Source organism: Canis lupus, chromosome 12 (assembly GCF_048164855.1).
Source record: "Canis lupus baileyi chromosome 12, mCanLup2.hap1, whole genome shotgun sequence".
Taxonomy (NCBI): Eukaryota; Metazoa; Chordata; class Mammalia; order Carnivora; family Canidae; genus Canis; species Canis lupus.
The window spans coordinates 49,825,498-49,852,897 of NC_132849.1; the positions used below are offsets into that span (position 1 = coordinate 49,825,498).

At 45.6% G+C, this 27,400-nt stretch overlaps 2 protein-coding genes across 11 annotated transcripts in view; one reads left to right on the forward strand and one right to left on the reverse strand.

The window, feature by feature from the left end:
* Positions 1-5,337: 5,337 nt before the first annotated feature.
* LOC140600809 (uncharacterized) lies at positions 5,338-20,695 on the reverse strand. Its single transcript, XM_072768942.1, has 6 exons — positions 19,908-20,695; positions 17,765-17,812; positions 14,956-15,063; positions 8,530-8,615; positions 6,715-6,866; positions 5,338-5,498 (listed from the first exon to the last, which is right to left on the reverse strand). The coding sequence occupies exons 1-5, from the start codon at positions 20,693-20,695 to the stop codon at positions 6,841-6,843; spliced, it is 1,056 nt and encodes a 351-aa protein (XP_072625043.1). The 3' UTR covers positions 5,338-5,498; positions 6,715-6,840.
* PUM2 (pumilio RNA binding family member 2) overlaps positions 20,577-27,400 on the forward strand; it is a 95,381-nt gene continuing 88,557 nt past the window's right edge. For 6 of the 10 annotated variants that reach the window (XM_072770971.1, XM_072770964.1, XM_072770970.1 and 3 more), the window contains exon 1: positions 20,747-20,912. The gene's annotated coding sequence lies outside the window, so the exon portion shown is untranslated. Of the gene's footprint in view, positions 20,596-20,746; positions 20,913-27,400 lie in introns of those variants that run through there. The other 4 variants (XM_072770965.1, XM_072770974.1, XM_072770973.1 and 1 more) reach the window with 2 other exon arrangements.

The following is a 27,400-nucleotide window of genomic DNA, read 5'->3' on the forward strand; positions in this document are numbered from 1 at the left end:
CGCAGCGGTTTGGCGCCTGCCTTTGGCCCAGGGCGCGATCCTAGAGACCCGGGATCGAGTCCCACGTCGGGCTCCCGGTGCATGGAGCCTGCTTCTCCCTCTGCCTGTGTCTCTGCCTCTCTCTCTCTGTGACTATCATAAATAAATTAAAAAAAAAAAAAAAAAAGAAACCAGTAAACATGCAATGTTTCCCTCTCTTCTGTGAACCATTCTAGCAAACTACCCAACCCAAGGAAAGGGTCATGGAAACTCCTGTTTCATTACCAGTTGGTCAGAAGTACAGGTGACAAGTTGGGACTTGCAATTGGCTTCTGAAATGAGGACAGTCTTGTACAACTGAGCCCTCGACCTGTGTGGCCTGTGCTAACGCCAGGCAGTTGGCATCAGAATTAAGTTAAATTGTAGGACACCTCGTTGGTATTCTCCAAAAACTGGAGAATTATTTGGTATAGAAAATCCCGTACATGTGGTATCAGAAGTTGTGTGTGTGTTAGTAGAGGAAACAGGAGTTTTCTTTTAGTATAAGTCATGGGAAAGGGTGTCTGCATGGCTCAGTTGGTTAAACAACTGCCTTCTGCTCAGGTCATGATCCCAGAGTCATGGGATGAGTCCTGCATTGGGCTCCATGCTCTGAAGGGAGCCTGCTTCTCCCTCTGCCTGCCACTCCCTCTGCTTGTGCTCTCTTTCTGTCAAATAAATAAAATCTTTTTTAAAAAATCATGAAAAAATACAAATTTCATTTTCAGTCCAACTAGGAGACAAAAAATCCATAGATTGCAAATATCCATAAAGGCTACCCAAAGCTGATGTGTTTCCTTCCTAATCTTTACAAAGGTAAAATGTTGTGGCAGCCCCTCAGGATAAAATCTGGAAGCAAAATGCAAAACAGCCCAAGGGCAGCAAATCTAAGAAACCCCCAGCATGAAGATTTCCTCTAGGTGGGAAGCTCAGCCTGAGGTGATATATCAATACCCCTTGCATCCAGTAAGGGATGTGTCATTCAAGAGGCCAGCAAAGATATCTCATGGAGGGAAATAAAATAATCTGTAAGGACCAATGGAAGAAAAACATTAGCAAAAATCCAGCCTGCGAAGCTACCTAACAAACAGGTAAACCACGAATATTCAAAGGCAGCCAACACTAATACAAAGAAAAAAAGAAGGCCAGAAATTACAGCAAAATCTATCGGGTGCAAAGAATCACCCAAAAAAGCTGCCATGAAATCTATGAAAATCCCGGCTAAATATTTGGCCATGACTTTAAAAAAAAAAAAAAAAGTAATGAAAAGGTAGACTTAGGGAAGAAAAAATTCAAAACAGAATTCTATACTCTCAAAGAAGACGGTGTGAGAAAACAAGAGAAGATAAAGCTTGATCTTACACATTTGCAGAACTCAGAACAGAGGTACAAAGGAAAAAAGAAACATCACAGAAATCAAAACAAAAGCTGGGGAGCACCAGGGGGTATAAACATAGTGGAAAACACAGTACAAGAACCAGAGCATAGAAATGAAACAGGTGTAAAAATGAAATGGAAATACAGTTTTAAAATAAATCATAAAGACGCTGACACATAGAGAAAAGACAGGCAGTGGAGAGGCTGTAAGAGGAATCCCTGAAGGAGGAAAACAAACCATCCACCGTAACCAAACAAGTAGTGGGAAAGGATGCTTCTGAAACAAAAGACGACTTGACATACTGTGCACCACGGGAAGTGGACACCACATGGTCACTGCAAAGACATAGTAGATGTTAAAAATAAAGGAACAGTCCCTCTTCCTCTTTCACTTCCTCTTTCTTTGTCCTGTCCCTTCTAATCAATTCAGACCAGTCATTGGGCGGCACCAGCAAAATTGCCATGCGTGTAAGGAAGGGGAGAAAAGGGGGAAGCACCCCCAAAAGTCATAATGGTGGAACCTGAACAGAGGAAGGAGGACATGTGGGTACAAAAGTACAATGGAGGGGATCCCTGGGTGGCTCAGCGGTTTAGAGCCTGCCTTCGGCCCAGGGTGTGGTCCTGGAGTCCTGGGATCGAGTCCCACATCGGGCTCCCTTCGTGGAGCCTGCTTCTCCCTCCGTGGAGCCTGCTTCTCCCTCTGCCTGTGTCTCTGCCTCTCTCTCTCTCTCTCTGTGTCTCTCATGAATAAATAAAGAAAAATTAAAAAAAAAAAAGTACAATGGAGTGAATGTTTGTGTCTCTTCCCCCCGCCCCCAGAATTCATATGCTGAAATCCTAACCCCCAATGTGATGGTATTAAGTGGGGCTTTGGGAGGTGATTAGGTCACCAGGGTGAAGCCTTCATGCATGGGATTAGTGCCCTGGTAAACAAGGGACCCCAGAACTCCCTCTCTCTCTTTCCACCATGTGAGGATACGACAAGCGAGAAATAAGCAGTCTAAAACCTTAGAGAAGGTCTCACCCCACCCCCACCATGTTGGCACCCTGATCTCCGACATCTGGTCTCCAGAACTGTGGGAAATACATTTTGTTGTTTGTACACCACTTCGTCTATGGTATTTTGTTGTAGCAGCCTGAAGTGACTAAGACAAAGAGTGACCTATCCTAGGATGTCAGTGCTTTAGTGGGGTAAGGAGGGTAGCATATGGGGAGGAGCTGGCCTGCACAGGGTGTCACAACCCAAGTGGGGTGCAGAGAGTGTCTGTGCTGGAGGGCAGCCAGGTATGGGATGCTGGAGCCTAAGTGGGTGAGGAGGGCTTCTGCGTGGAGGGACAGACTGAGCTCAGGTGTTGTGAGAACAGCATCAGGCAGGAAGGGAGGCAGCCAAGCAGGAAGTGTAGCATCCTGACTGTGACCTATGACCAGGAGGAGCACTAAGAGCAAAGGGGTGAGTGCCTACCCAGCAAAGCTCAGAGAGAGCAGGCTATCAGGACAGACGAACATGTAGGTGATAAGAAAGCCAGGCACTGCCCCTAGACTCCAGAACCAGTGCTCAAGTCAGCACAGCACCCCAGGTTGAGCATGACCAACCTGCCCAGACCATGAGGCTGGCCTCAGGGCTGTCCATGGGGAGCATCACAACAGCGCACAAGTGAAGGTGTCAGAGCTGACCGGGGACACAGTGCGCTGCAGGTCATTTCCACCCGTCCCCGGTGCCCCACCACCAGGCTCTTGCCTGTCCCTCTCTGGCCTCAGGACTTCAAGAGAAGTGGACTCTAGTTGATTCGAGGTAGATCAGAGGGAGCTTCCTGCAAGAATTAATGATTACAACAGCCCAAGAATAGTTGTACCAAAAGACAGGCAGGCTACCCTAAAGACTTTGGTTCTGGTCCTTGGTCCTAGGTCTGGTGCCTTACTGACTCAGGCTCGTGTAAAAGTGCAGAGACACCTACTCCCAGGACATCTCAGCCCCATTCCAGAAAGGAGAGGTTTCAATGCCAACTCTTGGCACTCACCGACTCAACTTGGTGTAGAACTAGTTAAAGAAGATTCTGTACCTAAAATGTAAATCCAGGACGCCTAGGTGGTTCAGTGGTTTAGCGCCTGCCTTTGTCTCAGGGCCTGATCTCAGGGTCCCAGGATGGAGTCCCACATCGGGCTCCCCACAGGGAGCCTGCTTCTCCCCCTGCCTGTGTCTCCGCCTCTTCCTGTGTGTCTCTCATGACTAAATAAATTAAATCTTTAAATAAATAAATAAAGTGTAACCTCCAAGGAATTGCAGATGGAAAGACAGAGCTCATTGTATAGGCAGTTCAGCAAAGATGCCAAGAGGGGCTTCTTCTAGGTCAGACAGCAGGGGGTGAGGGACACAGATAAGAAAGCCTTCAAGTTAAGAATAAGGAAATACAGACGGGAACAGGCAGGGATGTTTCCATCAATCACACCTGGATAAGGCTCTCACCACCAGTTCCATAGTGTGAAGGGATTGGATTTTTTTTTTCTTTTATTTATTTATTTTTTAAGGGATTGGATTTAATCTCAGAATGACACTCTAGGACAGAGCTGTATTAGACCATCCACAGTTGTGGAAACATTCTTCATCTGTGCTAACCCAGCAGCACTACCAACAGGTGGCTACTAAGCACTGGGAATATGGCTAGTGTAACTGAAGAACTGCATTAAAAATTTTTTTTAAAATTTTTAAAAAGATTTTCTTTATTGGGGTGCCTGGGTGGCTCAGCTGGTTAAGCGTCTCCTTTGGCTCAGGTCATGATCTCAGGGTCCTGAGATCAAGCCCTACATCAGGCTCCTTGCCCTGTGGGAGCAAGCAAGAATAAATAAAATCTTGAAAAAAAATAAAGATTTTATTTATTTGACAGAGAAAGAGACAGAGAGAGCACAAGCAGGAGGGAGGGGCAGAGGAAGAAGGAGAAGCAGGCTCCCAGCTGAGTAGGGAGCCCAATATGGGGCTTGATCCCAGGACCCTGAGATCATGACCCGAGCCGAAGGCAGACGCTTAACCGAGTGAGCCACCCAGGCACCCCAAGAACTGCATTTTTAATTTTACCTAATTGTCATTGATTACAATATTTAAATAGGCACATGTGACTAGTGATTCATACTGAACAGTACAGCTCTACAGAATTTGTGGTCATTGTGTAATTGACTGCTGTGTACTGTGTGAATCATTCTGGTAGTTTTCAATTGTTTTAAATAATCAGAATTATGGGATCCCTGGGTGGCTCAGCGGTTTAGCGCCTGCCTTTGGCCCAGAGCGATCTTGGAGACCCGGGATCGAGTCCCACGTCGGGCTCCCTGCATGGAGCCTGTTTCTCCCTCTACCTGTGTCTCTGCCTCTTGCTCTCTGTGTCTCTCATGAATAAATAAATAAAAATCTTTAATAAATAAATAATCAGAATTATTCTTTGTATAAGTAAAATTCTGAGTGAAAGAACCCTTCTTAATTCATGTAAGTCAAATTCGCAGGGCTCTGGAGTCCTGTTGAGGCAAGTTACATGAACTCAGCTGCTAATTGTAGTCCAGATGGTGGTGTCCAAAGTGGGCAAAGCATTCCCGGAGAGGCATTAGCAGGGCACGATAATGACCAGTTGCTATCCGGGTGTTTGCTCCTGGTGTTATGAAGGGGTTTTGGGTAAAGCCCCTTCATGGTCCCCTTTGGCCATGGGGACTTCCCAATGGGGGAGAATTCTCCCGTGAGAATTCTCCCAACCCTACCTAAATCTTTTCCACAAAAGCCTATCAGACACACGCCCAAAGAAGCAGTGTGGTTTTCTTCAGACCAGCATCCACGTGGTTTCTTAGCATGGGAAGTAACACAGGGAGGGTAACAAAGATGGGGAAAGAAGAAATGAGGGAGTAGAAGGGGATCAACATGAAAGGGTAATCACCTTCTGTCTGAGGTAAGAAACCATCAGTATCTGAGACCCTCTGGTGAGCATTTATTAATGTGTAAACATGTTCCCTTTCCATGCCAGACTTTCCCTTTCCAGACTTCTGAGTCTTTGGGGACCCTTAAACCTGTAGGAAGGTCCTGTAGGTCATGAGGTGGGCTGAGCCCAGAGGCCAGCGGGGCTTGTGTCCTGAAGAGGGAGGGAAAAAGTCAGGTTAGAGTTTAGAACTGTCGGGGTGCCTGGGTGGCCCAGTGGTTGAGCATCTGCTTTTGACTCAGGTCGTGATCCCGGGGTCCTGGGGTCAAGTCCCATATTGGGCTCCCTGCAGGGAGCCTGCTTCTCCCTCTGCCTATGTCTCTGCCTCTCTCTCTGTGTCTCTCATGAATACATTTTAAAAATCTTAAAAAAAAAAAAAAAAAAAAAAAAACCTGTCAAGAAAATTATGTGGAAGGAGAAGGAGCCAGCTTAGGATGTTCTTGGTCTAAAGGGACTAGGAAGGCTGAGGTCTCTCCTAGAGCTGTCTTGCACCTGGCACACCTAAGTGTCCTGCACCTTCAATGGGCCTCTCTGTGAGGCTGTTGCTGGGTTCCCATGGCTTGTGAAAGGGGGCAGACCCTGCCGGAGGCCCTGTCTGCTCTCAGCAGCGGGTGTGGGGAATGACGAGGAGAACGACTCTTGAGGGCCAGGAAACTTGGCTTCAAGGCTGCTTCCCTCTCTGTAACAGAAATCCTGAGTGCCGCCCAGGACTCTTGTAAGCATAATCCCCAAGTCCCCGTATCCCTCGGCCTGTGGGTGCAAACAAAATTACATTTGCACCAGTAAGTCAAGATTTCCTGCTCTTGTTCCCACTTGCCCACTCTAGGCTCCAGGGCCGGACACACTTCCCTCAAGTATTTTGGGCAGTTCTCAGGAGGTGGGTCCTGTGCGCTAGAAGGCCATCTGTCAGCTACCATCAGTGTCAAGTGCTTTCGCCCTGTGCTCTCTCCTGCTCTGCTCCTCTCTGCCCATGCCCCACCCCCATCCTGCAGCCTGCACCCCCTCCCCCACAACCCTGCAGTGAGGGCACCTCATCTCTGCCTCAGCACAAGTGCCACTTGTGAAAATGCAGCGCAGGGGCAGGAATGCTCTTCCAAGTTTCCAGGGCTGTGATGAAAGGTGCCAGGCTCAGGGCAGACATTTTTCTGATTTTGTGAAATACTTGACAACCCCGATTGTTACACCCAAATGACTAGGCCTCGGCAACTGTGGCTGCCAGAGAAGATCGTTTAAGAAGAAAACAAAACTTAATTTTGAATAATAGTAATAATGAGCTCCCCTTCTGCCTCCCAGCTCTCTCTTTCTGAGGGGGGAGCCCAGATCAGCAGCACCTCACTTTGGGCACCCTGAGGCCTTTGGGAATGCTTACACTGTCTGTGACTTGCTCTTCCTGGTCTTGCCGGCTTTCCCTGCCTGGGGAACAGATGTTCAGTCATGACCCCGCGTCCAGACTCTGCAAAGGCTCTGGCCAGCCCTGCAGCAGGTCTGTGTTTTCTCAGAAGTATCTTGTACAAATATGCCCTGAAAAATATAAAGTGCTGTACTCAGAGCTCTGAGTCTTATATAAAAATTGAGCCCATCGGATACATCTCTTCTCCTCTGAAAGCACACCTAGAGATGACCCAAAATCATTATACTTGTGAGGACAGCCCCAGCCCCACCAGACTGATAATGACCAGAACTCCCTGCACTGGCCAGGCAGGGAGTGCCAAATTCTGGAAACCAGGTCACGTCAGCCTCTGCGTGTTCTTAGCCTCACCCAGCTGTCTCAGATGAACACCTGAGTGTTTACAGGTGACTTCACCCTGACCGGCTGCCAGGGAGAAGACAGTCATCAACAGTCTTGCCACTCCCAGAGTCCTGGAGGAAGCTGAGCTGGCTCTGCGGCCCGGGCCTCGGGGTGAATGGATGAGGCCAGCCTGTAAGGCTTCAGGGTTAGCACATCCCACTGAGCATTCAGTGGATGTCCCGCTGCCCTCCAGACTTTGGCAGGGTCAGAGCCGCCCCTGAGTGTCCATGCCTGGGTGCCAGTGTCAGGACTGAGGTCCATTCTAAATTCCTAATGTGATCCTTAGAGGTTGGCCCTCTCTTATCTCTGCCTGAGACCTCCTCACCCACAGCCCTGGCTAAGTAGCATCCCTAAAGAAATACCCCTAAAGATACGCCCTGAAGAAACATATCTTGCTCCATTTCCTGCTTCTTCATTGGGCACAACCTGCTTCCTTGCCCTCCGTAAGCCACAAAGCCAGCGCAGGGGCAGGCTCCAGGGCAGCTGGGGGTGAGTGTCTATCAGCCCACGGAGCTCTGTGCTCTAGAGCACAGAACAGCAGGAGATGGAAGTGACCCTTCATCCCCTGGGGAGTTTGCAGCAGTGAAGACAAGAGGCCGAGGAGCCCTCATGGTGAGGAGTGGTGGTGGGAAGCTCTGGAAGCTGCCCTGTGCCTCCCTGGGTCCCCAGCTGCCTGGGCAGCGCTGATTCCTAGTGGAGATGGAGAGGCAGCCCAGCCTGGGCATCCAGAGAGGAGAAAGGAACACTGAACTGCAGGGGAGCCTTCGGCACCCTCCTGAGCCCCTCCCAGACATCTTCAGCTCCTCAAACTGTCCTCTAGGGCCTAAAATCGTGCTTGGCACACAGCACATGCTCAGTAAACATGTGCCAAACGAACAGGTGAGTCTGAAAGGAAGGCCTGCTCACCTGCGGGGCTGCTTTCACAGGGAAACATGGTGGCAGCTTCTGTACCCTTTGTGTTTTGGGGTGCTGCCTGTCCGCCTCACTGTCTCAGCCCTGGTTCCTCAGCGAGAGTGCCCTCTTTGCCCTGTCTCACCCGGGGTGGACAGAATCCGGCCTTGAGAGGCCCCCATGATTCTCTCTTTTTCACTAGTCTGGCCAGAATCCTGCCCTCACTCCCGTTGGACTGGTTTGGATGGCTCCATTTCACGGGGCCTGCAATCCTCAACACAGCACCATAAACACCTCACAGCGACATCTTGCGCACAGTTTCCTGTGTGCTGAGGGCAGCAGCAGAGCACCATGTGAGGGGCAGTGCTCTTCAGGACCACATCTCCTCAGGTGGTCCGGAGGCAAGCCTCTTAACAGCTTTTTTCCCCAAAAAAATACTTAGGCAAGTATGAGGAGACACCTCCTATGAGGAGGTCATTCGTATGCTCCACACGTATTTCTCACCTGGCCTCTTCTGTGACAGGAGCCTCCTGAGGAGCTGGGGACCAGCTGAGAGTACAACAAAGCCCCTGCCTTCATGGAGCTTACTCCTAGTGCAATAAGAAGGACAATAAACAAATAAATCATACCTCAGGTGGTACTAAGTACCAAGGAGAAAAGTCGAGCAGAGTAAGGGGATACAGAATGGCTGGGAAAGACATGAGTTGTGTGTATGTGTGTTATCTAAGGGAGTGTCACCAGTAAGGTGAATTTGAACAGAGATGTGGAGGAAATGAGCTGTGTATCTGGGAGGAAATAGTCCAGCAAGAAATTAAAAACACAAAGATCCTGAAGCTAGAGTCTGGTATATTCGAGGAACAGCCAAGCATCCAATGTGGCTTCAGGGAGGGGGAGATTTGAGAGGTAGCAGGAAGCCAGAATACAAACGTCATGGTAACGATTTTAGATTTATTCCAAGTGACATGGGAAGCCATCACAGGGTTCTGAGCAGAGGAGGGACAAGATCCAACTTGAATTATAAAAGGAACACACTGGCTGCTGCGTGTAGAATAGACCAGGGCTGGGCAAGGAGGGGGGCAGGGAGACAAGGCTTTGCAGTAGTTCATTTAAGGGATGATGGTAGCCCAGACTAATGTGGTCACGGTGGAAATAGTAGAAAATGGATGGAATCTGGATATTTTCAAAAGAAAAGCCAACATGGTCTACTGGTGGATTGCATGTGCATGCAGTATTAGAGAAAGATAAAAGTCAAAGATGACTCCAGTGGCGACTTAGAGTGTTGATTGGAGGAAGAAGGAAGAATGAAGCTACCACAAGGAAATGCTTTCAACTCTGGGGTCCTGTATTTCTCTGAAAAGAAAATGAAAATCAGGAATCAAGAAAGGGACACTCCAAGGACCTGGATGCAATACTCAGTCCAACCAAGAGGGTGGCGCTGTGAATGTGCATGCTGATGGTTATATGAGGACTGACACTATGGTGACCCAGGGCATACGCAGAGGGTGATATTACAGGTGTGCTTTAGAATATTTATGTATCATAAGGTAAACCCAGATGGAATCCTGTTAAAGTAGCAGCCTGGAAGCGCAGTTATCTTGTTTTGACCATGTACTAGACCTTTGACTTCAATAGTCCAAGAAGATTTATCCAGCTTGATTATCAACTACAGTGAAAACTTGAGGCTTTATTTGGGACTTTGTGTAGACCTCAAAGGACTAGTTAAGAAAGAAGAGCACAGGGACACCTGGGTGGCTCAGTGGTTGAGCGTCTGTCTGCCTTTGGCTCAGAGCATGTTCCTGGGGTCTGGGATTGAGTCCCACATCAGGCTCCCTGCAGGGAGCCTGCTTCTCCCTCTGCCTGTGTCTCTTGGCCTCTGTGTGTCTCTCACGAATAAATAAATAAAATCTTAAAAAAAAAAAAAAAAGGAGGAGCACATACTCTAATGAGAACCACAATCAGTTTACTCTAAATTCTTTTATTTTTATTTTTATTTTTTATTTATATATTCATGAGAGACACAGAGAGAGAGAAAGAGGCAGAGACACAGGCAGAGGGAGAAGCAGGCTCCATGCAGGGAGCCCGATGTGGGACTCGATCCCGGGACTCCAGGATCACGCCCTGGGCTGAAGGCAGACGCTCAACCGCTGAGCCACCCAGGCGTCCCAGTTTACTCTAAATTCTTATAGACAACAAAATATAAATGTTGTACAGAAGGTTCTGATCTTGGTTTCTCTTCACTTAGAAGCTGGTAAAGATCCATACCTACTATAGCCAACAGAATAGTCTCTTACCCTCCAGTTTCCTCTGTCCAAGGACTCTTCCATATCTTCCTTTGCGCAACACTGAGATCGTCTCACATGATGTAGTCTGCTCAGGGATGTTTACTTCTTGTTTCATACATTTGTTACCATTCATTGTCTAGGATACACAGTTTTTGCTTCTGTTTTTCAAAGGAGGATTTGCTTCTAATATACTCTATATGCTCTCTCTCAAATAAATAAAATCTTAATATTCTCTATAAAATGCTGAATGTTGGCTCTACTTGTCAACCCAAGAAGACTACATGATGGGGCTGTTCTGTTTTCCCTGCCAAGCTGTGTTTTCTCTCTAGGATCAACTTTCTCTATGAAATTCTGCAATGGGAGGGATATTTTAAAGCCCTTTGACACACACAGCACACCAGAGACCATGAACACTGAGGTGAATGAGTAGGAAAAACTCATTGCCTCTTCTACAACAGATAAAGGAAAAAAAAAGAAAACAAAACAAAATAACCACGTTTCTTCAATCTACTACTCTCAATACTTAATTCTGGTCACCAAATGTGGGAGGAGGGGGATTCCCCACACCAAGCAATTCTCTAATTCTCTGTAGCTAACAACTGGGTGTCCTACAATTCAATTCAGTTCTGACACACCTACCTGGGGTTAGAACATACCCCACTGGCTAAGGGCTAGTCCCAGAAGACTTTAGGCCCTCACTCACTTCCGATATCAATTATAAGGCCAAGTTGTCACATGCGTTTGTGACCTACTGATTTAAGCCAGAGGTTCCAGGTTCCCACAACACCTGCCTCAGATTTGGTAATTTGTTACAGCAGCTTACAGAATGTATGAAAATAATTTACTTACTTGATTACTGGTTTATTATTAAAGGATATAATTTAGAAACAGCCAAATGGAAGAGGTGCCATAAAGCAAGGTATGGGGGATGGGGTGTAGAATTTCTACACTCCAGCACACCCCCACACATGTTCATCAGTCTAGAAGCTTTCTGAACCCCACTGTTTAGGGTTCTTATGGAGCCTTCATTATGTAGGCATGATTGATTAAATCACTGACCATTGGTGATTATTTCAACCTCCAACCCCACTCCACTCCGCCAGAGATCATGGGGCTGAAAGTTCTAACCCTCTAATTACCTGGATGGTCACCCTCCCTCAACCAGCTCTCAGGTTAGATAGAAGCTTTCCATAAGTGACTTCATTCAAACTTAGATATGGTTGAATGGGACTTGTTATGAATAACAAAAGATACCTTTTATCTCTTTCATCTCTTATGAAATTCCATGGATTTTAGGAGCTCTATGCCAGGAATGAGGATGAAGACCAAAAATATATTTATTATAATTCACAGTATTGCACTGAACCTGTTGTACTACCAGGAGGTTTTCTTTTCTTTTCTTTTTTTAAGGTTTTATTTATTTGAGACAGGAAGAGAAAGCGAGAGCAAGGGAGGGAGAGAGAGAGAGAGAGAGAGAGAGCGCGCAAGCCCAAGTGGCAGGGAGGAGAAGAGGAAGAGGGAGAAGCAGGCTCCCCACTGAGCAGGACGCCCAGTGCTGGGCTCCATCCCAGGACCCTGAGATCAGGACCTGAGCCAAAGGAGGATGCTTAACCAACTGAGCCACTCAGGCACCCCTACCCAACAGGTTTTCAATAATATTTTGTATATATTTTTCCCGTGTAATGCATCTCTAGTTAAATGACAAATGAGAAAATATAATCAACTTTCAAAATCTCTATTCCTGGCAGCCTATAAAGTAGAAGATATCAGTAGATTTTCCTGACACCATGGATAGGTAGTAGTTTATTTTTGAATTTATGAGCATTATTTGACTCCCTGACTCATCACACAGCCTGAGAATCACTCCAATGGCATGCAAGTCATACTCTGGGAATGATGGAGGTGTGGCATGTCTGAGATAATACAGAGTCTCCTTGTCCAGTTTTGCCCTTGCCTAAGTCCAAGACATTGGACAGAAAGTCCTAGAGTTCCCTGTGTCCAAGACCTTCTTATTTTAAGTCTAGGAAAGCCCTACTCTCTACTATGCCCAAATATGAAAACTAGCCAGGTTTCCCTGCCCTCCCCCAGAAAGTATAAAAATCTGGGAAAACCTCACCCAGGGATGTCCATGTTTAGGGAAATTCTCTCTGACCCTCCAACATTCAGTTGGCTTCTCCTTCAGGGGCAATGGGACATACAAAGCTATGACAGCATGTCCTCATGCACAAACATTCAGAGAATACAAGCAAACAAACCCACAGCCACCACAGCTTCCCCAAACTAGAACAATTGTTCCTAAACCCCAAACATACCATGATTCAGATCCCCACTGTTTTATTGCCTGTCATGGAAGAATGATAGGTAGTTAAGGTTTAGCTAACAGTGGGTTCTTCATTTTGTATAAGCTTTAGAGCAAAGATGGGGATTCAAGCCTGCACTGGCCATGTTGTCCCTGACAATACCACCAAATGACCGAAGGTAAATTTGGAAACTATTTTGAAATGGGAAATAGAAGCTTTGGAGAAATCCTCTGCTTGAGACTGGTGACCTCACTTGAAGAACAAGAGATTATATGCAAGGTCACCAGCTAAGAGTATCTAAGAAAATTTCTCTTATAATGCTGAAATGAGAAATTGATATAAGGTGATCTTCCCCAAATATACAATTACTTAAGAAATTGGGCTATGTCTTGGAAGGGGAAAGGAAACTATCTATAGCTATGCACAAGCTGATCAGTGCTCTTGCTTGGCTTTTGTCCTGAGATAGGACTCTAACAGACCAGACGGCTAGGATGGAATAAGGCAGGAAGCAAAGTGGATGTCACGATGGTTTACCATCTTCCTGGACACTCTTAGTTGACAGAACAAGCTGAACTCTATGAGGGTGGAATGAAATCCTCAAGCAGGTGGCATGGGCCTCGCAAAGAATGTTCAGGAGGATCTCTACTGAGTGACCAGCATCTAGGACCTCCAGGAAGAATCCATTTAGTGGTGAATAAGCTTGTTCCCTCCTCTACCATGGTTTCATTGGGCTACAGGTTAAGTGGCATAAAACTATACCTTATACTCAAACGATAGCTCTGAAGGGAAGACACATTGATCCCAGATGAGTGAGAAAGCTCACAGTCGCTCAAAGCAAAATGAGAGTGTGCCAGGTCTGCCCATGGTAACCTCAAGCAGCAAGAAACATAAGTGGCCTTTCTTGGAGGCAATTAGGCAAACAAACAACAAGGGAAAAAAGGAAAGAACACCTCATACAAAAGGCAGAAAACCCAATCCAAGAGAAACTACAGTCTAAGACACTACCCAAATACTTGTTCACAAATATTCATGGCAGCATTCTTCACAATAGCTAAAGGGTTATAACAACCCAAATTTCCATTATTTGATGAATGAGTAAACAAAATGTGGGATATCCATGCACTGGAATATTATTTGGTTGTAAAAAAGCCACAGGGTACTGATGCATGCCACAACGAGGGTGAAACTTGAAAGCATTACGCTGAAAGAAGCCAGTCACAAAAGACACATATGATTCCCATTTATACAAAATGTCCAGAATAGGCAAACTACCCATAGAGACAAAAAGGTGATTAGTGGCTGTTTAGGACTAGGGTGTGGGAGGTCAGCAGAGTACTATCCAAAGGGTATGTGGCTTCTTTTTGAAGTGATAAAAATATTCTAAAATTGGCTCTGCTAGTGGTTGTAGGCATCTGTGACTATCCTAAAACCACTGAATTATACACATTAAATGGGTAAATTGTATGGCATGTAAATTACAGCTCAATAAACCTGTTTAAACAATAAGAGCTAGTAATGTTGTCTGACTCATTTAAACAAAAAAAAAATAGGTGCAGAAAAAAATGCAATAAAGGCACAGGAAAAGATTTTTTTTTTTAAAGTCACATTTTGGGACACTTGGGTGGCTCAGTGGTTGAGCGTCTGCCTTTGGCTCAGGGCGTGATCCTGGTACCGGGATCAAGTCCCACGTTGGGTTCCCTACGGGGAGCCTGCTTCTCCCTCTGCCTATATGTCTCTTCCTCTCTCTCTGTGTATCTCATGAATAAATAAATAAAAATCTTTTAAAAAGTCACATTTTCTGCAAATGCTTATGCTATAATAACATGTTTAATAACAAAACTTTAATAAATTCTAGAAGATGATGCATCAGTTTAGGACCAGTCAGGAAAACAGAGACCACACTGGTTATTTTAACGGAGAGAATGTGGGCAATTGGTTAGGCTGACAAAACGAAAAAGCATGATGAGAAGCATGATGAAGTAGTAGAGTTAGCGACCACCCCTGAGAAAATCAAGAAAAGAGGGGGACATTAGCTGAACTTAGAAACAAAGGAAGTACCCCCAGAGAGTTGGGACTTGGACTTCTGAGGAGGGGGCATTCTGGTTGCTCCTACTACCGCAGGAGTTTGGAGAAGAGTCTCTAGAGGAGCAGGGTCTCAGTCCTCTGAGGAAGGGTCATCATTCAGCCACTGCTTATTCTTCCAAGGGAGTATCAGCAGGCTGGTTCTGGGAGTGGGCAAAGAAGTTAGAAACTGGAACCAACTTCTACAGTTGGGCTGAAGTGCTCCCTTGGGATCCTGCTGATAGGAATAACAAGTGGAAGAGCAAGAGACTTCTCCTTCCACCCACCTTGTCATCTCTTTCCAGGAGCCCGCTATTGACGAAGTTTCCCAGGTCGCCCACTGGCGAAGAAGTGTCATTTGCAGAATCTCAATCTCAGCACTGCAAAGTTTGGAGCTGGGAGACAATAGATTAAAAGCACAGATGATGAGAAAACATCAAAATATGATGAAAGGGATGATTGAGGAGCTAAGGAAACATCAAAACCAATGGTGACATTGCATCATTGACAATTTGGCAGAAAAACAAATTAATAACATTGAAGAAAAGGCTTGATGTAATCGTAGTGAATTCAGAAGAAAAAGCCAAAGATATTAGAGGATTAATGAGGTGGTACATGTGAAGAACAAAGATGTTTTCGTTCTCAAAATTCTTTTTAATAGTGTCTTCCCATCACCTTATTGTTCTGAAGTAGAAAACTCCATCAAAGGTCAGAGAAAAAAATATTCAGGGCTGTTATACAGAAAAATTTCCCTGAAATAATTAAAGAACTTAATTTCAAATATCAGGGTTATATTGTAATGCCAAGAAAATCTATTAGAAACTGATCGACAGCAGGATATATTGTGATTAAGACATTAAACTTCAAAAGCCGAGGAAAATATTCTTAAGTAGGTTAAAATCAAATCGGCCTAAGACTTTTCCATGAGATTCTTCCCTAAGAGCAGTGTCCACAAAGTCCTGGGGCATGAGGATGTGGCTGGGGCTGGGGGGGAGGGGCTGGGAGAGGGGAGAAATATAAAGCTTAAAACGTAAGAAATATAAGGCTGTCGAAAGATTGCAAATACACACAAATTCTTCGTATCTTCTCCCATCAAAAGATAAAGTCTGTTTCTTCATCTTTTAAATCTGGGCTGGCCTTATGATTTGCTTTGGCCAATGACTTGCAGAAGAAGGGACATTACATGAATTCCAAGCCTGCAGCTTCCATTCCCACTGTCTGCTACGAGTGAACAAGCCTAAGCAAGTCTACAGGAGGGGCTACAGGTGCCTTGGCTGACCACCAGGCCTGAGCCATGCAGCCCCAGGCTCGGTACTGGCTTATCAGTTGTGCATGTAAGTCCAGGAGAGATCAGCTGAACCTCTCAGTTGAACCCAACCCTACTGACCAACCCACAGCACTGGGAGCTAGAGAATGAGCTATTGGGGGTGGTTTGTAACCCACATAAACAAAGGCTAACTGATACATGATGAAATCCGTATCATTGAATCAAAATAAAGTCAGACATGAAGAAGCTACACGATAAATACATTTAAATACTGAAATTAAGAAAAATCAATACAAAAATGTGGATAAAAATAGAATGTAAATATTATAAACCCTGACAAAGTGAAAAATAATGAGCCCAAAATTACGAAGTACAGGAAAGAGATTAGAAGGAAGTGAAAGTGTTAATCTAATCCCCACAGGGACATCCAGAGGATCTGTTAGCAGGGAACTCAGTACTGAACAACATTGAAGCACATAGTTCCTCTGTCCTATTATGATTTTTTTTAAATCATTTTAACCTTTGAGAAAGCTTTTATGAATCAATTCCTCTTACAGTGAAGAAACATGCATCTGAGCAATTCCTTTGGGTCTTTCAAAATTCAAGTAAGACTAAATTCAACACTGTATTTTAAAAATATTCATGTGCAGGGGCACCTGGGTGGCTCAGTGGTTGAGTGTCTGCCTTTGGCTCAGATCGTTATCCCAGGGTCCTGGGATCTGAGTCCCACCCGGGGGTCCCTGCAGGGAGCCTGCTTCTCCTTCTGCCTATGTCTCAGCCTCTCTCTCTCTCTCATGAATAAATAAAATCTTAAAAAAAAAGAAAAAAGAAATATAGCACGGGCAGACTTAGTCTATTCCTCCTGTCTGTTACCCTACGTAGCTCTCTATCCATCCTTCTATCTGAATTTGTGCTTGTAATAATGCTGTTTACCACATGTGGGTAGTAGTATTTCTGTGATCTTTAAATTGAGATGGTTTGAACTTCATTTCTTGAAATTTTGATAAAAGGCTTATATTATTTTTATATAAACAACAAAGTTGTAAAGAGTTTACAAGTTTCATTAGCAGTCCCAGTGGAAAGCGACATTTTCATAGAGAATATTAAAATGGCATTATCCTCTGAGATGTGGTCTGTCTAAACTGGTGGTACACCAATGGCTACATGCTATAACCACTAGGGAATATTTTTTAAAATATCAATATCCAGTCTTCAGCCAGACCAGAACCATTCAATCAGAATCTCTGTGATCGGGCTAGAGAATGATACAATTCAAATGTTCCCCAAGGTGATTCCGATGTGCAACTCTGGCTGAGAACCACTGGTCTCAGCAGGCCATATAGACACTTCCTAAGATGCAATGTGTGTTGCTCATTCTACCCTATGCCTCTTCCAGCCCACAGGGACATCCAGAGGATCTGTTGGTAAAGACAGGGAAAATAAATACTCTGGGTGGGCTCCTAGCAGATAGGATGTCTGTCTGCAGGACCTGGGGACAAGGTGGCTTTTTTGTTTACATTCAGGAGAGCCTAGCTTTTTTCCCCCAGATGCTGAGTTGGCACCTCTTTGTGTCCCACAGGCTCTAAATGAATGACACACCCACTATAGAACCAGTTCCTATCAAGTGAGATGGAATTATTGTGATTGGTTTACCAATGCTTCTTAACTTTTATTATGTAGAAGAATTGCCCAGTAATCTTGTTAAAGTGCAGATATTGATTCAGTAGGTCTGGAGTGGGGCCAAGATTCTGCATTTCTAACAAGCTCCGGGGGATTAGAATGGCTGTCAGGCATCAATCAACAATGTCCACTTTAACTATCAAGCTCACCTGATATTTACAGTAGCTGAGGAATGCATTCTTTCCTTGTAGGTAAATCTGCAAGAGAAGCCAATTATAATCAGAAGGTGCCTAATGAGGAAAGCCAGATTGTAAAGCATTTATGAAGGCACAGAAGCAAGAAACAGCTCATGTGTAGGGTGGAGCTGGAGGTAGGCGGAGTCAGATCACTGAAGGTTGGACTTTGATCGGTATTCTGCAGAGCACAAAGCCTCTAAGACATTTTCCATGAAAAATGGTCTTCTAGAGTCAGATTTGTTTTCGGAAGTGTAGTACACTATGTACACTCGGATATTTACAATGTATAATTTGATTTTAAAGATATAAGAAGTCTTTTGTCAAAGAGAGAAAACGCATAAACAGTACAGGTTATATAGTTTGTGGAGCCCAATGCAAAATGAAAATTTATCTTCCAAAAACTATTAACATTTCCTAAATGGCGATGACAAAACATTAAACCAATTGTGGGACGTTTCTAAAGCTTTTAAAACTTCAGACCTTATGGGACTATACAGGTCACAGGCCTGCTTACCTGCCCTGTTCTTGGGGATACCGGGAGCATTAAATGAAACAATGTATGGAAAGTGTTTTAGTGCTTGCGTACTTTAAATACTAAATAAATAATAACTGTGGTGTACACACAGCCTTTAGTTAGGGCTCTTGGTTGTAACAGAAACTCATTTCATCTAGCTTAAGCAAAAAAAACAAAAAACAAAAAAAATTATTATAATGATCCAGGCATGTGTTTCCAAATCCAAGGGTAGAAGCAGCTAGCAAGCAAGGTATAGGAACAAAGGGGAAGAGAAGCATTATCAGGACTCCCTTTCTCTCTCAACACCAGTTTTCTCTATGGGTTCGCTGCCCACATTGTGGGACAAATCAGCCAGGAGGGGATGCCTGGGTGGCTCAGTGATTTAGCGCCTGCCTTTGGCCCAGGGCGTGATCCTGGAGTCCCAGGATGGAGTCCCACATTGGGCTCCCGGTATGGAGGCTGCTTCTCCCTCTGCCTGTGACACTCTGCCTCTCTCTCTGTCTCACTCTATGTCTATCATAAATAAATAAATAAATAAATAAATAAATAAATAAATAAATAAATAAATAAGATCTTTAAAAAAAAAAAAATCAATCAGCCGGGAGGTGTCAGGCTCAAGAGAGTTTCCAGAGGGTGACTGGGGTCTCTTAGTCCCAATTCTCCATTCTGAGGGAGGGCTTCTTAGTCCAGGGCTTTTAACCCGGACTAAGCAACTGTACATAAAGACTCTTCAGCTATTATCAGCCCAGTGGAAGTGGAAGAAGGCAACACATGTATATCCCAGTGTGTCCCATACTTACTTGATCATGAGACATTTCTGGAAGGAACATCTATTAGTTCTACAGACATGGGCGGGGGTCGGGGGGAATGAAGTTGCGGGGAAAAGGGAAGCAATGGGATGGCCAAAGGAGAGGCAAGAAAGTCAGGAATCAGATTCTCATTTTAGATGGGGAGCAGAGCTGACTAGAGGGAACAAGACTGAACACATAAAGGCTAATTAAGAGCCTGCTATAGAAATCCAGACTTGGGGAAGCAAGGCTAGTATTAATGAGGATAAAGGGGAGGAAAAAAAAAAAGTCTCCAGAAATATTTGGGAAGTGAAAAATCCTATATGGGGAGAGAGGGGTGTAAGAGCAAGAGACAAGGATGGTCTCAAAGGACTAACTTGGGGTGCTCAATAGGTCTAGCACTACCAACTGTTGAAACAAATGCAAGAACTGGGGGGTTGGGGATGGTTGTAAGTTGGCTCTTGTTTGGCGCCAGGATGAACATTCACGTGGAAATACCTAGAAGCCTGAAATGTGGACCACAGGTAAAGGCTTGAGACAGATTAAAAAAATAAAAATAAAAATCACTCGCTTTTCGGGAACCATTAAAAACCGAAAAGCTCAGGCATTCAACCTATAGGACGGTTCACCACTCTACCACGGCCCAGGCCCTGGGGGACACAACGCACAAGGTCCCTGCAGCGCTCGGGGGGCTTACAGCCGCCCAGGAAGATAAGGTAATGGCAAGGCACTCCGTGTCTCGAGGACGGCGTGGCGGAGCGGAGTGCTGCAGGCCAGGGAGGACGAGGCGGGCACACTGTGCCGCTGCCCCTACCGATGTAGGGCTGTGCGACAGGGGCAGACTCCGGGTCGGGGGTCGAGCCTGGGGTCCCCACGACCAGGTCCCCGAGCCAGGGCGGCGGCGCGGTGCGCTGGGCGAAGCATCCCCAGCCCGGGAGGACGCCCGGGTCCTTTGTGTTCCCCCGGGCCGGGCCGAGCACTGGCTCCACCGGCCGGCGACGCGACCGCCAGAATGACAGTCCACGCAAGGGGCTCGCTTTTGCACCCCAAATGCGTGTCCATCGCCTGGCTGCGGGGACAGGGCGAGGATGAGCCCCACGGGCCTGGATGACCGTCCGGCTCCCGCGGGTGCCCGCGCCCCAGAGGCGACGACACCCGCACACGCGGTTGGCGGAGAACAATGAGCTCCCAGGGAGGAAGCGGAGGGCGAGCGAATTCGGAAGCCGAGGCCCCACGCGGGACACAGAGGCGGACGCGGCGCTCGGCGACAGCACGCCTGCGCCGCCCCAGCCCGGGCGCGCGTCCCCACCCGCCGCCGCCGAGCCCAGCGCCAGCCGCCAGCCGCCAGCCGCCAGCCCGCAAGGTGAGGGCGGGGGTGCGCATGCCCGGGGGCCGGCCGAAACGCGCGGGCGCGGAGAGCGTGCGCACGCGCAGAGCCCCCGCCGGCCGGCGCCTGGAGCGCGGGAGAAGCGACGGAAGCCACTGAGAGGAGCCGCACCTCGGTGAGCGCTCCCCCCCGCTCCCCTCCCCTTTCTCCCGGAGTGCCTTGCGCGCGCCCGGTGGGCGGGGGGGGAGGGGAGGGGAGGCGGCGGTGGCAGCCATGTTGTTGTGAGTCTCTGTGTCTCACCCTCGGTACTTCGGTGGTTCGGAGGAGGAGGGGGAGGAGAAGGAGGAGGTGGGGTGGGGGGGAGGGAGGTAGGTGGAGAAAGAAGATCTTGCCGCCACCGAAGGCGGAGGAGGGAAGGACGGCCCAGAGCGACGCCGCCGTGTGCCCAACGGTCGGTGTCCCCGGCTGAGGCAGCGCGGCCGCAGCAGCCCCGTAAGTCAGTCGGCGTCGGCTCCGTCTCCCCGTGCTCGGGCGCCGCAGAAGCTGGCTTCCCGGGCTTTGTGCGGCGGGCGCGGCGGGCGCGGCTCGCCGGCGGGAGGGCGGACGGGGCCTGCGGGCAGCCCGCGACGGCCGCGGCCTGGGGCCCGCTCGCACAATGCGGGGGGAGGGGTGCCGGAAGGGGGTGTGCGCCCGGCGGGCGGGGGGGTCGGCGCTCGCGCTAAGCTTCCGCCCCCGCGGCGCGGCCGCGCGGCCCTGGGGGCGGGGGGCGGGGGGGCCACCCCACGCCGCGGGGCCCGGGGCTCCAGGGGCTCCAGGGGCTCCCGGGGCTCCCGGGGCTCCCGGGCCCGAGCTGTCGCTTCAGCCCCCGGCCGGGGCTCCGGAGAAGTGTGCGAGTTGGAAGTGGGCGAAGGGGGAAGGAGTGGGCTTATGAAAACAAGTGCGGGAATTCCCGGGGCGGGGGGCGGGGGGCCCGAGCGCGTCCGGGGAAAGCTGGCGGCAGACAGGTGTGGGTAGGAAGGAATCGGCGGCGGGGGCGCTCGGACTCCCTGGGTGCCGCCGCGATCCGCGAATCTTCTGTTTTTGTTGCCGCAACAGATTCAGGCCCGGCGAAAAGAGGACCCGCAACTTAAAACGAGAAAGAAAGGATTGATTATATAGAGGCTTCAGACATTGTGGCAGCAACAGTTTTTGTTTCTGAGTTGGGTCAGGTTTGGGGATCATGGTTTACAAAGTTTTATTCCCCAACCAACGCGTGTGAAAAAGTTAGGCTGCTGCTTGCTGCTGCTGCTGCTGCTGAGAACGCAGCTAGGGTTAAACCCGTTTTTCTTAGCCTGGTGGTTCATTCTATCTAACACGTATTTGAACATTTTTGGGGGGGGGGGGTTAATACCACGAATGTGTTAGGCGTAATAAGACAATCATGTCAGTTAAAATCAGGATTTCGGACTTTGAGATTTTTAACTTAAGAAAACTGTTGATAGTTTTTTTTTTTTTGTTTTTCGGTAAAGGTTTTTTTTTTTTTTCCCCCTAGGGAGAGCTCTATTAGACGGAGGGTTTAGACGCTTAAGAGAAATGTGATGTCTGTAAAGGTATTTCAAAACGATTTAAATAAAGGGAGTTACCTAAGGATTTTAAAAGGTTGTTTACTGCTTAGATTCCGTGTTTCATAGGTGACTCTTCACCATGTGACCTAGAGTATCGGAGGATGATTTAAGGAATTCTGGCTAGGAATCCTGTTTAAAATAGAAGGACAAATATTTTTTAATTGGCATGAGCTTCTGTGCTTAGTCTTTAAATATTCTGCTTTTTGAAGATGATTTACTTCCATCTGCACAGACATCATAAATGATGGTATTTCCCTTTTGCCTGAATGCCTTTTAAAGTTCAATTTTGGGTGAACTTAAGTTATTTACAGTTGTCTTTGGGTGTCCTGAAGGTTTTTGTGCCCAGTAAAAGTTTACACCGATTTAAAAAATTAGTTGTATTTTAGAATCCTGGTTCTTAAGCTCTTTTTTTTCTTACTTGTGCAAGTCTGGCTATTCAATCTTCAAGTTAGATTTACTATTAACAAACTTAAACATCTTCGAGAGAACTTAAGCTAATTTTTATACATAGTTTTCTTAATTTGAGTGGAAAGTTCTTTTAGATGTTTGAATATTTAGTAAGATTTCAACTTAAAGTCTAAATTACTGTCATGGTTGAATTGATCTTACAAGGTTGTCCACTTTAATAGACCATTTTTTCTTAGGCATGGAGGACATAAGCTAACCCATGCAGTCTCAACAAAGATATTAGGATTTTGTTTCTCTTAAACCTTCCATACTTGTTTATAAATCTTTTCTGGTGGTGAGATACAATTTGTCTTCCTGCATAGGGTACTTAGCAGAAGTAACTATGATCAGAGATTTGGGCTAGGTGTGACATTCAAAGCCAATCTGGTCAGTGACCAGATTGTCTACTTTTTATAGACATGGACAAGATCTTCATAATTTTAAGTGGAGATTAGTTCTATCTCCTGGACTCAAGTTCTCCATAGTTCTAATTCAGTGACCTGTAAGTTGGTTAAGTTTCTATCATAGCAAAATAGTCTGTATTTTTTTTCATGATCTTAAGGCAGGTTTGTTTGTTTATTTATTTATTCATTCATGAGAGACAGAGAGAAAGGCAGAGACACAAGCAGAGGGAGAAGCAGGCTCCATGCAGGGAGCCTGATTCGGGACTCCATCCCTGGTCTCCAGGATCACGCCCTGGGCCGATCGAAGGCAGGCGCTAAACCACTGAGCTACCCAGGGATCCCCAAGACAGGATTATTTTAAATATCTGAATATATCACGTGGCTTTGTCTGGCTTGTATTCACAGTTTGTGGCTGTTGTGATAGGTGTGTGATTAATATAAAAAATTGTACAAATAACTGGATAAAATGGTTTGCAATGTATTAGGTAGATTTCTCATTTCTTGCCTTGTCTAACAAGGCATTATAAACAGTCTGACTTCTTGTTATCCCACTTCTTCACTCTTGCCTGATGAATTTGTAGGAAGGAACTGGTGGAGAATATGGCTTAGCCTCCTTCCTCTCTTTTTCTTTGGAAGTCTGCCCCCTGCAGAAAGCACTTTGTTCTGCTTCTTGAGGTCACCATGATAGATAGACTCTGCCCCTCTTTGGAGGACCATCAGTTGTCCAGTACTATCTGTGACTGGGTTAGGATAATTAAGGGGTGTGGTGGTAGGAACCCCACTGGCCTTGTCTAAATTAGTGGTTCCATTGTAGCTTGATCAGTAATAAAGGAGATAATTTGCATTGTTATCAGTCTAGTTTCTGTGTTTCTCACTTTTGAATTCTGATTTGGTGGAAAAAGTTTTCCTTCAAACCTTGTCATTTAGAAGCTAATATTTTAGTAATTTTTATATTTAGGAATTTAGGTAAAAAAGGAATATAGATAGAAGATATTTTTCACTTAAAATGTATTGCTTTTGTAGTGGGAGAAGTGAATTTACAAACCTATAACTTTGAAACCTTTCCAATGAAACAGTTTAAAATTACTAGATAGGTTCATGGTAAATGCTTGTATCTTCTCAGAGTTTCAGGTAGCAGTATGTTTACAGACATAAGGTTAATGTATTTTTTTCTTAATGACTTTTTCGTTCAAGAACTCAAAAGATCCAATTTTTTTATAAATGAAAAATTAAGACTTGCCTAATTAAGCACAGTGTTGCCTTCTAGAGAGTCATTTAATTCTTAATGAAATTGTGGACATTTTTATCTTTCACTGATTTTTTTCTTAAATGAAAAGTTTTGTTTGATCCCTTGCCTGGCTTCTTTCTGTATTTTTCTAAAGTGCTTTAAAGAATTAAAAAAAGTATCGGTTATTAAGCACATTGGCAAAATCACCTTCTTGTTTTAAAGATTTTGTTTATTTATTCATGAGAGAGGCAGAAGGAGAAGCAGGCTCTCCACGGGGAGCCTGATGCAGGACTCGATTTCAGGACCCCAGGATCATGACCTGAGCCAAAGACAGACACTTAACCCTAGTGCCTTGAAATCAGTTTCTTTAGTATATTTTATCACTGCAAGTTTAACTCTATAATCTCATCCATTTTTAGTTTATGTATTACAGATTTTTACTTCTTATTCATTTAACTTTTCTCTTTTAGAGAAATAGAAGATGTCGGAATAGAATACCAGAAAACATACAAATGTGTACACCTTATGTACATTATCCCAGGATTTCACTGTAGCTGCCAAGTACAAAAAAGAGGAAGAAATGTGAAGGGAGAAGGAGTAGTTGGGATGTCAGAATACTTTGACTGCAACGGGAGAGGGGGAAAAAAAGTCATTATCCCTACCTAAGGCAAAAAGTATAATTTGAACCACAAAACCTCCACAAAAATCTGCTTCCTGGAAGTGATTTGGTGAAATTGACTATAAAATGACCCTACACAACCACCTATTCAACACCTGCTCAGGAGAATAAAACCTGCAACTGACTGCCAGAGTATATAAGAAATGGTGTGTGGCCGGGGATGGGGAAGAAAAGGCTCTTTTTAGACATCTTGTAGTCCTTTAAAAAAAATCACTAAGTTTGTAGCGAATCTAGTTTGAGGGCAAATCTTGGTAATTTTTTTTTTTTTAACCTCTGTTTGAGGGAATGAGAGCACACGTTAGAGCAGGGGAAGGGGCAGAGAGAATCCTCAAGTGGACTCTCCATTGAGCTGCGAGCCCAATGCAGTGCTCTATCCCAGGACCCTGAGATCATGACCTGAGCCAAAATTAAGAGTTGGCATTTCACTGACTGAGCCACCCCAAATCTGTGATTTAGAATAGCAGTTTTAGATGTCAAAGTGGTGATCTGTGGTTTTAGGCACTGTTTTTGAATAGCTTATTAGGGATCAGTAGAATATCGTCTTCATTGTATAAGATGCCACTGGTTTATTCATTCAGGCATTAAAGAAAGTAAATGAGTAGTAGAGACAAGCTGACCCTAAGTATAGGTCTCTGCTAGATAGTCAAATAAGGTGAATTGTAGGTAGAGAAAAATATAGATGGTTCTTATTTTGATAAATACCAAAAGTTGTATACAGGTAGAAGCTACTTGTGTTTTCCATTTTGGTGACCAGGTCATTTATTAACATCTATTTAGTATTTTATCAGCATTTTTAGTTTGACTAAATGCAAAATATTAAGTTTTCTCTAGTACAAAGTGAATCTTTAAAACTGGTCAACATAAACAAGATTTGAAGTTTTGAGAAGGTGAAAGCTATCAGGTTTTCCTTGTAGATGTTTTCTTGGACCACCTTGCAGTTGAAGTGTAAAAGATTACTGAAAAGGGATCCAAGGGAAAGCCTTATGTGCCTTCGTTTAATCTGATTTACTTTGCTCCTACACTAGCAGAAATGGGAGTACTCTGTCTAGGAACTTGCTAAAGATAAATTGTTTGCTAATTTTTTTTTTAAAGATTTTATTGATTTATTCTTGAGACATACACAGAGAGAGGCAGAGATATAGGCAGAGGGAGAAGCAGGCTCCCTGCAGAGAACCGGATGTGGGCCCCGTCCCAGGACCCTGTCGCAGGACCCTGGCAGACACTCAACCACTGAGCCACCCAGGCGTCCCTTGCTAATTTTTATTGTAAGTCTGGTTGAGAAGATACTCATGGAGTATTATTTGAGAAACATTTAGTTGTTACTCTGGATATTCTAAGTTGTATCTTTTTTTTTCTTTTAAGAATTTATTTTATTTATTCATGAGAGGCACAGAGAGAGATGCAAAGTCACAGGCAGAGGGAGAAGCAGGCTCCCCACAGGGAGCCCAATGGGGGGGGTATCACATCCCCCCCCCCCCCAAAGGTGGGGCTAAACTGCTGTGCTACAGGGGCTGCCCTCTAAGTTGTATCTTCTCATCAAGGTACACTACCAGAAACTTGCATGCATTTTTTTGTTTGTAGGCCTATGATGTGCCAGACTTTCTTTAGATATTGGTGATACCAGATCCCTGTTGTTAAGGAGTTTACAGCAAAGGGAAGAGTAAGATGATTAAACTTGTGATTGCAGTGTAGTACACTGAGTGCCACACATATGGTGTTAATAAGTGCTGTGGACTCAACACAGGTAAACATCGTAGGGGTCAGGAAGAGCTTTCTGCATGAGATAAAGTTACATTTGAAAAGACTTGGAGAGGGGATCCCTGGGTGGCTCAGCGGTTTGGCCCCTGCCTTTGGCCCAGGGCGCAATCCTGGAGTCCCGGGATCGAGTACCGCGTCAGGCTCCCGGCATGGAGCCTGCTTCTCCCTCTGCCGTGTCTCTGCCTCTCTCTCTCTCTCTATCATGAATAAATAAATAAAGGAATAAATCTTTAAAAAAAATAAATAAATAAAAAGACTTGGAGAGGGGCATCTTGCTGGCTCAGTCATAGAGCATGGAACTCTTGATCTCAGGGTTGTGAGTTCAAGCTCCATGTTGAGCATGAGCTTACTTAAAAAAAAAAAAGAGTTGGTAGAAATTTATTTGGTCAAGAGATAAATGAATTGGCATTCAGCCAGAGGGATTAGTATGGGTAGTGACCCTGATGGGGGAGAATGGCAGAACCTGACGTGGAGGTAGGGAAAATTGAAAAGATATGACTGGATAGGGGCACCTGGGTGTCTTAGTTGGCTAGGCATCTGCCTTGGAGTCCCTGCTCAGTGGGGAGCCTACTTCTCCCTCTTTCTCTGCCTGCTGCCTCCCCTGCTTGTGTACACATGCTCTCTTTCTCTGTCAGATGGATAAAACCTTTAAAAAAAGAAAAGATATGACTGGAGAAATAAGTAGAGGGAACCATAACATATTTAAAGGCTTTTTCTGATTTGGATAATTCTGAAAGACTTTGGATATCCAAGAGTATAACCTGGGAAGATTTAGACCACATTGTCCTGAAACCCTTACAGAATTAATTGTGGAATTAGTTTCCCGGGACTGTGTTACAAGTTAGGTGCATGGTTTTCCT